At 69.6% G+C, this 15,886-nt stretch overlaps 8 protein-coding genes across 8 annotated transcripts; 3 read left to right on the forward strand and 5 right to left on the reverse strand.

Annotated features, from left to right (window-relative positions):
- Positions 1-2,033: 2,033 nt before the first annotated feature.
- MICPUCDRAFT_58893 (uncharacterized protein) lies at positions 2,034-4,037 on the forward strand (the record flags this gene model as incomplete). Its single annotated transcript, XM_003059189.1, has 1 exon — positions 2,034-4,037. The coding sequence occupies one exon, from the start codon at positions 2,034-2,036 to the stop codon at positions 4,035-4,037; it is 2,004 nt and encodes a 667-aa protein (XP_003059235.1).
- Positions 4,038-4,157: 120 nt separating this feature from the next.
- On the reverse strand, positions 4,158-5,453 carry MICPUCDRAFT_40261 (uncharacterized protein; the record flags this gene model as incomplete). The annotated part of the gene is made up of 1 exon (XM_003059491.1): positions 4,158-5,453. The coding sequence occupies one exon, from the start codon at positions 5,451-5,453 to the stop codon at positions 4,158-4,160; it is 1,296 nt and encodes a 431-aa protein (XP_003059537.1).
- A 579-nt stretch (positions 5,454-6,032) lies between these two features.
- On the forward strand, positions 6,033-6,653 carry MICPUCDRAFT_40262 (uncharacterized protein; the record flags this gene model as incomplete). Its single annotated transcript, XM_003059190.1, has 1 exon — positions 6,033-6,653. The coding sequence occupies one exon, from the start codon at positions 6,033-6,035 to the stop codon at positions 6,651-6,653; it is 621 nt and encodes a 206-aa protein (XP_003059236.1).
- Positions 6,654-6,735: 82 nt separating this feature from the next.
- On the reverse strand, positions 6,736-7,986 carry MICPUCDRAFT_58896 (uncharacterized protein; the record flags this gene model as incomplete). The annotated part of the gene is made up of 1 exon (XM_003059492.1): positions 6,736-7,986. The coding sequence occupies one exon, from the start codon at positions 7,984-7,986 to the stop codon at positions 6,736-6,738; it is 1,251 nt and encodes a 416-aa protein (XP_003059538.1).
- Positions 7,987-8,169: 183 nt separating this feature from the next.
- MICPUCDRAFT_40263 (uncharacterized protein) lies at positions 8,170-8,823 on the forward strand (the record flags this gene model as incomplete). Its single annotated transcript, XM_003059191.1, has 1 exon — positions 8,170-8,823. The coding sequence occupies one exon, from the start codon at positions 8,170-8,172 to the stop codon at positions 8,821-8,823; it is 654 nt and encodes a 217-aa protein (XP_003059237.1).
- Positions 8,824-8,953: 130 nt separating this feature from the next.
- On the reverse strand, positions 8,954-10,857 carry LF4 (long flagella protein; the record flags this gene model as incomplete). Its single annotated transcript, XM_003059493.1, has 2 exons — positions 8,954-10,533; positions 10,851-10,857. 2 exons carry the CDS (start codon positions 10,855-10,857, stop codon positions 8,954-8,956), a joined length of 1,587 nt encoding a protein of 528 aa, XP_003059539.1.
- A 1,193-nt stretch (positions 10,858-12,050) lies between these two features.
- MICPUCDRAFT_17705 (uncharacterized protein) lies at positions 12,051-13,307 on the reverse strand (the record flags this gene model as incomplete). Its single annotated transcript, XM_003059494.1, has 1 exon — positions 12,051-13,307. A coding segment is annotated over one exon (1,257 nt), but the record flags the coding sequence as incomplete, so codon positions are not given.
- Positions 13,308-14,823: 1,516 nt separating this feature from the next.
- On the reverse strand, positions 14,824-15,867 carry GAPDH_2 (uncharacterized protein; the record flags this gene model as incomplete). Its single annotated transcript, XM_003059495.1, has 1 exon — positions 14,824-15,867. A coding segment is annotated over one exon (1,044 nt), but the record flags the coding sequence as incomplete, so codon positions are not given.
- Positions 15,868-15,886: the final 19 nt, after the last annotated feature.

A 15,886-nucleotide genomic window follows, 5' to 3' on the forward strand; every position in this document is an offset into this window, starting at 1 on the left:
CCGGGGACGCCCCCGCCCCCGCCCCCGGCCCGCCGGACGCAGCGAGCGCCTCGGAGACGTCGATGAAGACGTCCCCGCCGTCGCTCTGACGCAGCCACTCCTGGCAGTTCTCCGTGCGGATCAGCATCGTCATGCACGAGATGTCCCCGCGCACGGGCGCGAACTCGATCGTCCTCGACCCGTTCGTGAGCGCGGACTCGCACGACTGCGCGTCCGGGGCGCGGCTCCCCGAGGGGACGTCCTCGAGGAGGTCGTACGGCGAAAACCACGTGCCGCCTTGGCGATCGGAGACGCCCCAGTGCAACAGAAGCGGGTGCCCGGCCGCGGCGCCGCCGGCGGTGCACGACAGCGTGACTCGCGGCGGGTAGTGGTTCGTGATCGAGACGTTGCACACGCCCGTGGACGAGCCGGTCTCCGTGGAGAGGTTGATCGTCCTCGTCGTGACGACGGAGCCGTCGCCGCCGCCACCGCCGCCGCCGACGTCCGGCTCCTCGAACGACGCCGCGTCGTACGACCCGGCGGAGGCGGCGCCCCACCCGCCGCCGCCGCCGCCACCGCCGCTCGAGACGACGCTGGACGACGACCCGCCGAACGCCGGCATCGACGTCGGCGCGGCCGTCTCGAACGCGGGCGTCGGCGCCGGCGCCGGCGCGGGGGGCACGAACATCGGCGCCGGCGCGGGCGGCGCCGCCGTCGCCATCGTCGCCGCCGCCGCGAGCCTCTCCGCGGCTAACTTTTCCGCGTAGCCGCGGAACGGGTTGTTCGGGTCGCTGACGCAGCGCTCGTACGGCGTCGTCCCCGCGGGGATCCCCACGGTGTTGTTGAACGGGTTCGACTCTTCTTTGAGCGCGCGGTCGTACGCGCCCCGGTCGCCGCCGGCGGCGAGGTCGGGAACCGGCGCGGGCGCGGGCGCGGGCGCGGGCGCGGGCGTCGGCGCGGGCGCGGGCGCGGGCGCGGGCGCGGGCGGCGCCGTCGTCGGGTGTTTCGAGAAGAACCCGCCGCTCTGCTGCGCGTTCGGGTCCGTCAGCGACTTGTTCGCGTATTCCGCGGCGGCGACGCCGCCGTCCGCCTCCGCCATCGCGCGCAGTCGGTCCGTCTGCCCCGACGCGGCTTCCTTCGCCGCCTTCGCCGCCGCCGCCGCCGTCGCCTTCGCGAGCGCCGAGTTCAGGAAGAACGGCTTTCCGCCGTCGTCGTAGTAGCACTGCCGCTCGCCGTCGTAGATCACGAACGCGAAGCCGCTGTCCGGTCGCGTCGGGAGCGGGACCACGAGTTCGTTGCTCTGCCCGCGCGCGCCCGCGATTTGCGTCCTCACGGCGTTGCCGCCGCCCCACGACTCGATCCGCGCGCTTCCGGCCGGGAGGATCTCGTCCGGCGGCGCCGTCCACGGCTGGTGCGTGATGTTCCCCTTCGCGTCCTCGCCGCCGAGGCCCCAGTGGATGTAGATGTCCCCGGGGAGCGCGACGGTGACGACGACGTCGAAGTCCTCGCCGCGGCCCGCCGTCGCCGGGCGCACCGCGCACGAGCAAAACGATCCGGGGGAGATGCGATCGAGGTTCACCTCGAACGCGACCGCGGTGCACTGGTCGTCCGGGGTTATCGAGTCGCGCGATCCGAACGCGGGGGAGGGCGGGAGGGGGTTTCTCCCGGGGAGCGCGTTCGCCCCGAACCACGCGTTCAGGCGCGCCTCGTTCGGGTCGTCGTGGCGAAGCGCCGCGCCGACGACGATCGCGCCTCTCGTCGAGTTTTTCAAGATGCGACGCGCGTTCGCCGTTCGCGCGACGACCGCGCGGCCGCGGACGGACGTCTTCGCGCTCGCGAACGACGGCGCGTGAACGCCCGCGCGCGTCATCGCGAAGGACATCGCGGCGACCGTCAAGATCTGTGCGTCGGGCGGCGCGGAAGCCGGCGCCGTCGCGTGTGCCCGGTTCAAACGGAAGTCCGAGACGTTGGGTTAACAAAAATAATATCGCCCGGGCCTCGAAAAAGTGTCGAAAAGGGAATTCGTATGCGCAAAGGTCTGGCGAGTTTCGAAAATGTACGTAGTACGAAAGTACGTCCAATGCCGGTCGGTCGACGTCGACGAGAGCTCAGCGCCGCAGCTGCTGTCGTGGAAAGCTGTCAAGCGGTCGTGGAACCTGCGTCGATACCCTATCCGCGCGCGCCACCGCCGGCACGCCTCGGTCCATCCGCCGACCGACGCTCCCTCAGTGCTCGCGCATCGAGCACATCGCGCGCGCCAGTCGCACCTCGCCTCGCGACGCCCTCGCGAAACCGCCCTCGCCGCCGCGGTCACCATGATCGCGTTATCTTCCACGTCATCGTCGTCCACGATCGCGCGCGCGCCGAGAGCCGCCGTCCGCGGGGGTCGACGCGCGGCCGCGCCCAGGAAGCGCGTCGCGATCGCGCGCGCGTCCAAGGACGATGACGCGCTCTCCAGGAACGCGAAGAAGGCGCTCGGGGCGCTCATCGCGATCCCGACGTCGATCGCGCTGTCCTCCGGCGCGGTCGCGCTCGCGGACGACGACGCCGTCGACGTCTTCGCCGCCGCGGACGCGACCGCGGAAGAATCCGCCGCCTTCACCGCCGCGACCGCCGAGGACGCGGCGTTCGAAGCCCCCGCGGACGCGCCCGACGTCGCGGAAGCGCCCGTCGTGGAGGAAGCGCCGCCGATGCCGCAGGGCACCGCCGACGCGCTCAGCGCGTACGAGCAGGCGACGCGATCGGGCGGCAACAGCAACGTCGCCAAGAGCGTCGTCGAGAAGGGCAAACCGAAGAAGTCGTCGTCGTCAGACGGCGGCGGCGGGATCGGCGGCCTCATCGGCGGCGTCGTCGGCGTCGGCGCCCTCGGCGCCGCGGCCGTCGCCGCCTTCAAGGCTGGCTCCGCGGCGCTGTCCAACGACTCCGAGGACGACGACGAGGGATCCGGGTCGTACTACGAAGAGGACGAAGACGACGACGCGCCCGCGAAGCCGGCGTTTTCGCTGCCGTCGTTCGGCAAGTCCTCCTCCGAGGACGACGACGAAGGGTCCGGGTCGTACTACGAAGAACCGGCGCCCGCCAAGCCCGCCGCGCCCGCTGCGGGGTCGCGAACGATCGGCGGCATCCTCGGCGGCGCGACCGCGACCGCCGCCGCCGCCGCCGCGGCGAAGAAGGAAGCCGCCGCCGAGGCGCTCGCGGAGAAGCGAGAAGCCGCGCGGCGGGCGCTCGCGGAGAAGAAGGAAGCCGCCGCGCTCGCGCTCGAGGAGAAGAGGGAGGCCGCGGCCGCGGCGAAGGCTGAGCGCGCGGCGCTGAAAGCGTCCACGCAGATCATGAAGCGCCCCGAGCCCGCGTACGAGGAGGAGGAGGAGGAGCGCCCGGCGTTTCCGTCCTTCACCGGGTTTAAGAAGGCGGAGGGCGCCGAGGCGTTTGAGTCATCCACGGTGCGCATGCCGACGCGCGCGAGCGAGGACGGCTCCTCGCTCCCGCGCGGGTTCCCGACGATCGACGACCTGAAGGCGTGCGAGACCGCGGAGGAGAAGGAAGACCTGTGCGACGCCGCGGACGCGATCGTGGAGCGGCTCGAGAGAAAGGCGGAGGGCGCCGAGGCGTTCGTGGACGGCCCCGTCTGCGGGTTCTTCGGGTTTTTGAAACCCAACGCGATTCGCAACGCGGAGAAGGCGAGGGCCGCCGCGGACGAAGCCGCGGCGGCCGCTGCGGCGCTGCGACGCGCGTCCGCGGGCGGGCCGAGCGGTGGGCTCGTCGCCGGCATCGTCGCCGCACTCGTCGCCGTCGGCGCCGCGGCGGTGGTCCTCGGCGGCGGCGGCGGCGGCGGCGGCGGCGACGCGCCGACGCGTCGCCCGAAGCAAACCAGGGAGCCGCGGGTGAGCGCGCCGAAGCCGCAGGCGTCGGCGTCCGCCGGGTCCGGGTTCGGGTTCTTCGCCGCCCCGGAGACGAAGTCCGGCGGGCCGTACGGCCTCGAGGCTGAGAGTTTGGTGGAGGACGTCAAGTCTGGCAAGGCGGACGCGCTCTCCGCGTACGAGGCGCTGCAACGCAAGTGATGACGGGCGCGCGTCGGAGGTCTACTGTCGACGTCAACCGCGAGCGACCGAACGTCTTTCTATTTTATTAAGCTAACCTTATTATCACGACGAGACGCTCGCGCCTCGTCGCCTACGGTGCTACTGCGGTCTCGACCGCGATCGACTCCCGTGCCGCTGCGCCAACCCCCCCGACGTCGCCGACGCGACGATGGTCTCCGCGAGACCGTCACGCATGAGAAACTCCCTCCGGTCGACGCTTCCGGAGCCGTCCGGGTCGAACAGCCCCCACGTCGCGTTCACGACCGCGCGCATGTCCTGCGCCTTTCGAACGTCGTCCCTGCCGAGCTTGAACGTCTTGATGAGCGCCCTCACGACTTCTTCCTTGTCGAGCGCGCCGGAGTCGTCGAAATCCCAAAACGCAAACCACGCCGTCGGGTCGTTCACGATGGACGGAACCTCGCGCTTGCGATGGCGGCGGCGGCGATCGTCGTCGCGGTGGATGCCGTGACTACCGCTCGTCGAATGATGCGCCGCCTCCGCGCGCTTTTGACGCTCTTCCCGCGCGGCGGCGCCGACGCCGACGCCGACGCCGACGCCGACGCCGACGCCGACGTCTCCGAAGACGAACCCGCTCCCTCCGCCGCCGCCTCTCCCCCCGCCCGCGTCGACGCTCTTCGCCTTCGCGAACGACTTCGAGACGTAATCGAGCAACCCCCCGCGCTTCATCATCTCGTGACGCTCCACGTACCCGTCGCCGTTGACGTCCCACTGCGGCCACAGCGTCGGGAGCTCGCGTTCGATCGCGCGCCAGTCGCACTTGAGCTGCGCGCGCAGCACCTCCAGCACCTCCGCCTTGGACAGCCTCCCGTCGCCGTCGACGTCGCACGCGGCGAACCACCCGTTCGGATTCTCCCTCGGCGACGGCACCGGGAGCACGCGCGCGAACGACGCGCGGCATGTCGGGCACTTCTTGTCGTGCTTCGCGAGCTCGCCCGCGCACTCGACGTGGAAGAAGTGCGCGCAGACGCGATGCCGCTCGCTCGCGACGAACACCGCGGTCGGCGCGGAGCACAGCGCCTCGAAGCACACGGCGCACTCGCCGAACTCCTCCGCGACGGACTTGTTCGACTTCTGCCGCGCGATCCTCCGCGGCGGGCGCGGGGGCTGCGACGACGCGGTCGTCGACGCGGGGAGCGACGACGAGCGCTCGAGACCGTCGCGTCGGACGAAGGGCGACGAGGGGACGCGCGAGGGGACGCGACCAGAGGGAGAGATGTTCAGGTCGTGGAGGCTCTCGCTGATGCTGCTGCTCTCGGGGCCGACGACGTCGCGATCGACGTCGCGCTGGCTCCGCGTCCGTCGCGGGCGCGACGACGCGCGCGACGCCGTCGGCGCGGAGGAGCCGAACCCGAGCCACGCGGGCGGGTCGCTCATCGCGCGCGCGACTAACAATGCGGATATTTTTCTGTTCACGGCGCCCGGGACCTGACGACTGGACGGAACGACAAAAAAATCGTGGCTTATCCCATCCCTCGCGACCACAATTCGCACGCGCGCGGTGAGGTCGAGACGTCCACGATGGCGACGCTCGTCTCGCCATCCATCTCTTTACGACCCTCCCTGACGCCTCGCATCGCGCGGGGTCGCGCCGCCGCCGCCGTCAGAGCCGCGAGCGGCGACGACGCAAATCTCGATACCGTGTACGTGGGAAAGGGAAAGTTCGTGAAGGACGACGCGAGGAAGTACCCGAGCCGCGACGCCTTGACCGGCGGGTGGGCCGGCGGCGAGGTCGGGATGTGGGCGTTCAGGGATAAGGAGCAGAAAGGCAACGCCGCGCAGAGCATGCGCCCCGCGCGCGACGTCGCGTCCGCGGTCGGCTTATCCAACGGCGGATCGACGCCGGTCGTCTCGAGCGAGCCGAACGACGACGCGTCGTCGTCCGCGTCGTCGCGCGGCGACCGCGACGCCGCGTCCGCGTCCACGTCGAACGTGGACAAGATCAAGTACGAGCTCATGAAAACCCTCGCGACGTTAGACCGCGGCGTCGCCGCGAGCGAGGACGACCGAAGCGCGGTGAACGCCCTCGTGGAGTCGCTCGAGACGCTCGCGTCGTCGCCGAGCCGAGCCGCGTCGCTCGCGCCGACGGAGGCGCGGCTGGCGGCGGCGCTCGACGGCGCGTGGCGGCTGGCGTACAGCAGCACGTTCGCGGGGGAGCAGACGGGCAGCCAGGGGTTCACGGGCGCGCCCGGGGGCGGATCCCCCGGCGCTTCGCTCGGGAGCGTGTATCAGCGGTTGAGCTTCGACGACGACGAGGAGAAGGCGACGTGCGATAACGTCGTGGAGCTGCGCGGGCCGTTCGGCGGAGCCGCGGCGGCGTCGTTGGGGCACTCGTGCGCGGTGACCGGGAACACGTGCCGGATCACGTTCACCGGCGTGACCGTGGAGAGGAACCCGTTCGGTCTGCCGCCGTTCACGCTGCCGTCGCCGATGGACGCGCTGCCGAGAGAGGCGCGCGACGCGCTGATGAGCGGCGGGTTTCAGAGCGGCGCGTTCGACACGACGTTCGTGGACGCGGAGACGCGCGTGTCGAGAGGCGACCGCGGCGAACTGCGAGTGTTCGTCAAGGAAGCGTGACGACGGAGGTGAGGTGGCGTCCGAGCACGTATCTAGCTACGTTAAAACCACGCGCGCCAACGATGCGAGAGACGACTTCCGCCTACCCCGACGCGCGCTTCTCGTCCCCTTGCGTCCCGAACCCGAGGTTCCAGTATCCCGCGGGCGCCGGCGGCGGCGCCCATTTCGCGCGGTGCCGCGACACGTCCCCCGGGCCCGGGCAGTGCGTGCACGCCCCGCCCGGGCGTCTCACCGACGAGTTCGCGCCGTAGAACGCGTCGCACTCATCGCACGTGAAGCTCGGCAGGAGCGCGCGCTCGGCTTTGTTGCGAACCACCTCGGAGTACTTGACGCCCGGGGGCGCGGCGTTGACGTCGCGAGCGCGGAGGAAACCGCCGCGCGCGCCCGCGTCGCGCGTCGTGCGCGCCGTGGCGTCGGCGTCGTCCCCGGGTCCTCCGCGCGCGTCGCCCTCGACGTCGTCCTTCCGCCTCGGTGCGATCTTGAACAGCGTCCGGTCCTCCTCCGCGAGCGCGCCCTCGACGTGCTTCCCTCCGTCGGCGTCGCCGCCGCCGCCGCCGCCGCCGCCGCCCCACAAACCTTGCGCCGCCGCCGTGGACGTTCGTCGTCCGCTCCTTCTGAGCGACGCCTCGTTCGCGAGCGCGCCGGTCTTCCTCCACTTCCCTCCCCCTCCTCCCGTTCCCGCGCGCGGCGGCGGCGCGGACGGTCCAGGCGCGGTCGTCGGCGCCGGCGGCGACGGCGCGCGCGCGCGCTTCCGACGCGTCGGCGACGGCGGCGCCGTCGGTCGCTCCGCCGCCGCCGCCGCCACGGCGTCGGACGCGCCCCTCTCCGTCGTCGTCGCCGCGGCGGCGGCGGGGGCGGCGGCCGCGGGAGAGACCGACGGCGACTTCGTCGCCCCTCCCCCGGCGCCCCTGACGGGCGCGCGAACGCCCTCGACGGCGTGCCCCCCGCGCGCGCGTCTGATCTCCGCCTCCGCGTGCTCGAATCGTTTTCGGTACCGCACGCTCGATTGCTTCCAGAGATCTAGCTCCGCTCGCAGCTTCTGCTCCCTGGGCTCGATCGCGTCCTTGAGCTCGTCGAGCTCCGCCTTTATTGCCCTGTACGCGCTCGTGGACGCCGCCTCTTTCGACTCCGCGGCTCTCAGCGCGTCCTCGAGCGACGACACCTCCGCCTCGAGGTCCGCGTTGATCGCCACGAGCGACGCGCGGATCGATTCCGTCTCGGCCGACGCGCCGTGCGCCCTCTCTGCGACCTCCTCCATCGCGTCGTTCACGTAACGCCGCACTCTCTCCGCGACGGCGGCGATGCTCTCCATGTCGCCGCCGGGCGGGGACATCTTTCGCGCGTCGACGACGTGCGGGCGCGTCGATCTTGACTGGGGTGCCCAGATTTGAAAGTGCGCGCGAGACTGCGGCGGCGGCCGGTGCGGGCGGATCTCGCGCCCGCGCCCGCCACTGCACCTGGATGCCACGCCAGTCGACGACGCGCGCGCGGCCTCAGGACGCCTCAGGACGCGCAGATGGCCTCCACCGCGATCACCGCCGCGGTCGCGCCGTTCCGAGCGCGCGCGAGCGCGCGCGCGCGTCGCTCGAGCGTCGCGAAGGTTGGCGCGGTCGCGACGCGACGCGCGCTCCGCGCGTCGCTCTTATCCCGGAACGCGCCTCCCGTCGTCGCGAACGGTTCGACGACGAACGCCGCCGCCGCCGCCGCCGCCGCCGCGAGGGAGGAGGCGGACGTCGTCGACGCGACGGAGGACGCTTCCATCGCGCGCCCCACACACGCGCGTCTCGGCGCCGTCGCCGCCCTCGCGTCCGCGGCGCTGAGCTCCGTCGCGCCGGCCGCGCTCGCGGTCGTGGATGCCGACGGCGTCGAGACGCCGAACATCCTGACGACGATCTTCTTCACCGTCGCCGTCGCGCTCCTCGCGGTGATCACGCTCGGGATTCTGTACCTCAGCGCGAGAGAGGCGCTGGACAAGGGCGAGGAAATCAAGGCGAGGGAGGAGGAGGAGCGCATCGAGCGCGTCGCGAAGGCGAACAAGGGGAGGATACCGGGGGAGGCGAAGAAGAAGAAGCTCTCGCCGTCGCAGCAGCTCGCCGCGGACGGAGGGCAGCTCCTGAACCGACGCGAGCGGCGGCGGCTCGAGCGCGAGCGGGAGGAGGAGAGCGAATAGGGGGCGGGGGGCGGGGGCAGCGCGGTATTCAACAACATTCATGACACGTTTAATATGACAACATACCGCATGGATCGCGAGATGGGCGCCCTCCTTCCCTCTCTCCGTCGCGTCCGCGTCCCGTCGTCGCTCAGCTCCGCCGCTGGCCGTACGGCGAGACGTACTTCCCCTTCTCGCGTTGCCCGACCGGCGCCTTCTGCCCCCCCACGCCCCCCACCGACGGTTTCAAAGAGTTACTCACCCTGGACGACGTCGTGGTCGTGCTCTTCTGGTACCCGCCCTTGTACGAGCCGTACGTCGAAGTCTTCGACGCGCCGCCGCCAGCCTTGCTCTTGCTCCCGACGCCGATCCCCGCCAACCCTTGCGCTAAATTGGACGCGTCGTACGCGCGCCCGCTCACGCCGCTGACGCCGCCGACGGAGATGTCCCCTCCAGAGACGACGGACGCCGCGCCGGCGCCGCCGTAGTGTATGCTGGACGTCCGCGCGTGCGAGCCGTGCGATACCCCCGAGACGACGGAGCCGCCGCCGCCGTACAAGCCGTGATGGCTCTTCCTCGCCGCCGCCGCGACGCCGCGTTCGCGTTCGCGTTCGCGCTCGGCGCGACGCTCGTGTCGCTCGTCGCGCCGCTCCTCGCGCTCGCTCCGATCGTCCATCACGGACGCGCTCGCTTTCACGGACCCGCGCGCTCGGCGCGACCGAGCGCCGGACGACGCCGCGTCCGAGTTTGGCCCCGAGCTCCCGTGCTGCGCGTGCGTGCTCCCCGCGCCTCTCCCTTCTTGCTCCGCGCCGCCACCCTTCGCGTGCAGTCCGGGGTGCAGCAGCGCGTGCTGCCTCTTCTCCATCTCGCGAATCTCGCGGAAGTACGGGTGCCGCAGCGCCTGACGCGCGCTCAGGCGGTCGTCCGGGTTGTACTCCAGAAGCTTCTTGATCAGGTCGACGCACTCCTTGGCCGCGTGCGGGATGAGCTTGTCGATGCCGCTGCCGGCGGTTTTCTTAAAGTTGAAGTCCATGTGCTGCGTCATGTGCTTCATCTTCTGGAGCAACTCCGACGGCGGCGTGCCGATGATGCTGTGAATCTTCTGGATCTGATCGAGCTCGTTCGTCCCGGGGAACAGCGGGAACAGAGACACGATCTCGAAGAACACGCACCCGACGCCCCACATGTCCATCTTGTAGTTGTAGTACCCGTCCGTGAGCAGACACTCCGGGGCTCGGTACCACCTCGTGGAGATGTACTCCGTGTACGGCTGCTTGCTGTAAATCCCCCGGCACGACCCAAAGTCCGCGAGTTTCAACTGGTCGTCCATGATCAAGATGTTCTCGGGCTTGATGTCGCGGTGGAAGATCCCGTTCCGATGCATGTGATCCATGCTCTTGATCAACTGATACATATATGTCTTCACCCGGTCCTCATTGACGTAGTGCCTCCGTCCGCGGATGAGCTCGTAGATGTTCATGTCCATGAGCTCGAACACGAGCGCGAGCCTGCCCGTGGGCTGGTCGTACAAAACCTCTAGAAGTTTGATGATGTTCGAGTGCGGGGACAGGCGACGCAACGCCTGGATTTCTCGCAGGTTGTTCACCTGGTCTAACGAGTCGAAGTGGTTCTTCATGCATTTGATCGCGACGTACTTCCCGTTCTTGATGCACTGCGCTTTGAGCACCTCCGAGAAGGTGCCCTCGCCTTTCTTCGCGACGAGGCGGTACTCTGAGAGGGCAGGGGACGGGGCGGGGTGGGCGATGGAAAACGATTTTCGGGGTTTAGCGAATCCGGGTTGAATGTAGGCAGGCGCGGCGCGCGCGGATCTCGCGCCGGGTTCGACGACGCCCCCTCGCGCGGGTTCACGATATCGACGAGGCAAACGTCGATGTCGACTCATCCGCCGCGGTATCTCGCGATCGCGATCGTCCACGAACGACCGACTACGGAGGGCGGGGGCGGCGCGCGAGCCACGTTCGACATCTGGTCCTAAAACGGCAACAACGATCGAGATTCGGAGGAGGCGAGCGGGCGCGGGGACGCACTGTGCATCGCGTCTCGAGCGCGCCGGCGCTATCTAAGGGCGCTTCGTATCCGCGCGCGGTCAGCTCACGACGTCCTCCTATCGCGTGATCGACCTCGGCGCGCGCGGCGCGTTGTGCGCGCCGCCGCGGCGCGGCGTCGCTCCACGCGTACAGACTACTTTCGGCTTGCCGCGAGCCGACACCTGGCCTGGACACTGGTGTCGGCGAGCGGACCTGCGATCGATGAACGTTTTTCACCCACACCTCGGTTTCAAGATTTGATCGCGTCCCCTTTCAGCTTACCGATGAACTTTTTTGTATGGACCGCCCTGCGTGGTGCACGTCAGGTCGATCGCGAAAAACGTGGACGAAACGCTCTTCTCCGCGCCGGCGCGCGTCGCTCGATTTTAACGCGCTATTCGCCACGCGTCACACGTACCTGTTCCTACTCCCCCCCGGGACGCTCTCCCATGCCGGCCTCGACGGCGACGCGCTCCCGCGGTGCGGACGCGTCACGTGCGCGGTGACCGTCGGGTCCCTTCCCCCCATCGCCGCCGCCGCCGCCGCCGCCGACCGTCCAGATCCGGACGCGACGACGCCACCGCCGTCCCTCGCGCCGTCCCCACCGTCGACGCCGCTCATCGCGCGTTGTCCTCTCGTCGCCTTCGCCGCGGTGTACGAAGACCTCGCGCTCGACGTCCTCCCCTTGCAAGAGACGCAGACGCATCCGGGGCGCGGGGCGAAGCCCTCGCCGGCGGCTTCGACGATCTGCGCAAACTCCCACGCGGTCGCGTAGCCTTCTGGGGGATGCGCGCGCTTGAATCCGCCGAGCCGCGCCGGGGGATCAAACAAGTTCATCCTCCGTCCCGTGTACTCGCCGCTGACGCCGTCGCTGTGGACGCGCGCGGTCGCGGTCGCGGTCGCCGCGGCGTCGTCGTCGTCGTCGACGACTTTTCTCGGCGAGTTCAGTATCGAGTCCCGGAAGAACCGCGACGAAGCGAAGGTCCCTTCATCCCGCGGAGACGACGTCCTCGTCTTCGCGCTCGCCTGCGCGGCGAGCTGCGTGTACGTCATCGCGCCGCCGCCGCCGCCGCCGCCGCCGCCACCGTCGCCGTTCTGCCGATCGAGCTCCTCCGAGGACCCGCTCGCGCCGCCGGCGAAGCTGTCTCCGCCCCGGGTCGAATACGACGCGAACTCCGGGGTGGACGACGCCGTGTGCGCGTACAACCGCGACTGCGTCTTCCCTCTCTCGCGTCCTAAGAACCGCTTCCGCGCGCTCGGGTCCGGACGCAGCGACCCGATGACGTCCGACAGGAGCTTCGATTTCACCCGTAGGTCCAAGTCGCTGTCCGCGGTGAACGACGGCGAGTGGTTCACCTCGATCAGCCACGGCTTGTAGCGCTCGTCGAGCATGACGTCGAACCCCAAGACTTCGAAACATCGACTCGCGGGCTCGCACTCGTCGTCCGCGCCGCCGGCGCCCTTCGCGCTCACCGCGCAGTGGTACGTGTGCGCGAGGTGCGGCTGTATCGGCAATATCGTCTTCACGACGAGCGCCTCGATCTCTCTCCGGAGCGCCCGGACGTCGCACCCGCGCAGCATGAAGTCGTCGAACGTCGCGCTCAGCGTTCGCTTCGTGCCCTCGTCGTCGTACTCCGAGTCCACGAACGCGTTCGAGTGCTTGTTCAAGGCGTAGTTCGTCAGGTGCATCGTGTCGTGATCCATGTTGAATTTCGTCGGCTTCTCGTACTTCGTCGTCGCCAACCGCACGAGGCCTTCCTCGTGGACGTACACCGCGAGCGGGTTCACGCACGTCACGAGCGCGTACACCCGCATGTCGAACTTGTGCCCGTCCAACAGTAAGGGGTTATCCACGTATCGTTGAATCACGACCCCGGTCTCGTCTTTCCCGATTTGCGTCTCGTTCGCGATTAAGTAGATGCCTCTCCCGGACGAGCCCGCGGTAGGCTTGACGATGTACGTCGAGCCCGGGTTCGCTCTGACGTGCCGCTTGAAATCGCTCAGCTCTCTCGGGTGCTCCCACGTCGGCGGCGCGAACGCGTAGTCCCTCGCGAACTTGTTCTGCATGCGTTTCAGGTGCCGCGAGAGCGGCGACTTTCGACAAATCTCGAGCATCCCGGGAAAGTGGTTGATCCTCTGGAACGGCATCAGCTTCGCGACTCGGGCTTCGCTCACGCTCAGGTCGCTCCAGCACAGGTCCCAGTTCGGCTCGCGGTCGTCCACGAGCGCGTACCCTTCCTCCGACGCGGCGTTCTTCACGGTGTCGTACTTCGTCTGCGAGACGTTGATCGAGACGCCGTCGCCGAATCCGATCGAGCTCGAAGAGGCGCGGGATTTATTTCGAGGCCACGACGACGACGGCGACGTCGGCGCGCTTCCGCCGCGTCCTCCGTTCGAGGCCGACGGCGCGCCGTCCGAGCCGAGCGAGGACGACGTCCGACCGGATCGAGGGAACATGACGACGGGTCGCGGGCGGCGCGCCCGAGGCGCCGCCCGATGTGAAGGATTCTCCGACACGCTCTCTCGTCGGATTCCTCCCTCGGAACTCGAGACTAGGACGTCCCGCGCGATTCCGCCAACTCGCACCGCAGTCGGCGGCGCGCGAGGCACGACGCGCGACGACGACGGCGCGGGAGCATGTCCGGTAACAGCGCGAAAAACGCGGCGCTCGGCGCGAGCCTCGCGAGCTCGTTCGTCACCGAGCTCAAAGCTCTGGAGATCCCCGCGGAGGTCCCGGAGGGCGCGCCGATGTCGCAGCTTCACCTCGCGGCGGACGCGGTGAACATGAACGCGACGAAGACGCAGATGCTCTTCAGCGACGGGAACGGCGTCGACGCGACCGCGGCGGCGGCGGCGCTGAAGGAGTTACACCTCGTTGTCATGGGGTTCGTCGCGCACGCGCAGGCGGCGTTAGGGACGCAGGGGAAGACGTTCGACGCCGCGGTGAAAGCGGCGTCGACGACGTTGTCGCGCGCGTGCGGGAATTTGATCAAAGTCGCGACGGAGAACGAGACGCGGAGCGAGTGGCTGAAACCCGCGCTCGCGGAGGTGTACGAGGCCGTGAAGGCGGTGAAGCAACTCCCCAAAGACGGCCGCGCCGCGGTCGCCAAGGCGATGCTCAAAGCCGCGACGATCGTGAAGGACGTCTCGAACGAGCTGAGCGAGCTCGGGAGCGGCGGCGGGTTTTTCCGCGCCGACGACGCCGACGCCGACGCCGACGACGACGACGACGCCGCGGCCGCGACCGCCGTCGTGGACGAGGACGACTTACTGTTCGGAGACGACGACTTCAGCGAGGCCGAGATGATGATCGCGAAGCAGTGCGCGTCGTTCGCGTCCGCCTCCTTCGACTTCGTGAAGGCGGTGTTGGGACCGACGGTGCGCGGACCGAGCGCGAGCGCCTCGGACGCCGCGGCGTTGGAACGCGCGCTGGAAAGGTGCGAGGCGTTCCGACGCGAGGTCGAGGAGATCGGCGCGGGGGTGTACCCGCCGCAGGACGTCGCGGACATCGTGCACAGAACCGGCGGCGCGCTGGAGGCGGCCAGGGGAATGGCGAGCGCGGTCGAGGAGGCGGGGGGAGCGAGCGGGGAGACGAAAGACGCCGTCGACGCGTTCGAAGGCGCGGTCGAGGCGCTGCGAGACGCGACCGGGAGCGAGGTGGAGGCTGCGTAGGTAGCGCTCTGCGGGTCGTGCGCGTCGTAGTTCAGTTCAGTTCAGTTCAGTTTAGTTCGCGACCTTCCTTTGGTTCGCTCGCTCGCTCGTTCGAGTCCGTTCGTTCGTTCGTTCGTTCGAGTCCGTTCGTTCGTTCGTTCGTTCGCTCGTCCGTCCCCCCGGCCCCCCGTCACCCCGCGGCGGCGCTCGGCGCCGGCTTTGGCGCGTTTTTGTGAAGCGCCGGGTTCGCGCCCATCTCGGCTTCCATCCTCTCCAACACTTTCTCCCTCCTCGCGCCGTTCCTCGCGTCCTCCGCGCTCCGCACGTGCGCGATGAGATCCAACACGCGGCACGCGTACCCCCACTCGTTGTCGTACCACGCGAGCAGTTTCACGTGCGTCGGCGACGCCGCCGTCGACGACGTCGCGTCGAAGACGCAGCTGCTCGGGTCGCGCGTGAAGTCCGTAGACACGACGGGCTCGTCGACGTACTTCACGATGCCCAACATGTCACCGTTCGCGGCGTTCATGAAGACGGTTCGTATCTCGTCCATGCTCGCCGGGTTCGTGAGTTGAATCGACACGTCCACGAGCGACACGGCCGCGGTGGGCACGCGCGTCGCGAGGCCGGTAACCTTCCCCGCGAGGTCGGGCATCACCGCGCCGATGGCCTTCGCCGCGCCCGTGGTGGTCGGGATGATGTTCAGAAGGCAACTCCGCCCGCGTCGCGGGTCCTTTAAGCACACGCCGTCCACCGGCGGCTGGCTCGCCGTCGCCGCGTGTATCGTCGTCATGACCGCGGACTCTATCCCGAACGCGCCGTGGACAATCTTCAGGAGCGGCGCGAGACAGTTTGTCGTGCACGACGCGTTCGAGAGCACGTCGGGGAACCCGTCCGCGGCGTACGTGTGCTCGTTGACGCCGACGACGTACGCGGGGGCGTCCTTCATCGGGGCGGTGACGATGACTTTCTGCGGGCCGCGCCTGGGGCCAACGCCGGGGTGGGGGAGGAGGTGCGCGCCCGCGTCGGCGCGCGAGAGAAACTTCCCGCTCGCGTCGACGACGACGTCCACGCCGGCGGACGCCCAGTCGATGTCGCGCGGTTCTCGCTCGCGCGACAGCGCGACGCGCGTCTCCGACCCACCCCGCGCGGCGCGGAGATAGAGTCCGTCGTCGCCGTCCGCCCTCGCGCGGTGCTCGAGCGTGCCGTAGACGCTGTCGTGGTTGAACAGGTACGCCGCCGCGTCGGCGGTCGTACCAGGGTCGTTGATAGCGACGACCTCGACGTTCGCGCCCGCGTACGTCGTCGCGACTCGCGTGAAGACGCGGCCGATGCGGCCGAAGCCGTTCACGCCAACGCGCACGCGGCGAGGGTCGGGGGGTGGG

Source organism: Micromonas pusilla (genome assembly GCF_000151265.4).
Source record: "Micromonas pusilla CCMP1545 genomic scaffold MICPUCscaffold_6, whole genome shotgun sequence".
In the NCBI taxonomy this organism is placed as follows: Eukaryota; Viridiplantae; Chlorophyta; class Mamiellophyceae; order Mamiellales; family Mamiellaceae; genus Micromonas; species Micromonas pusilla.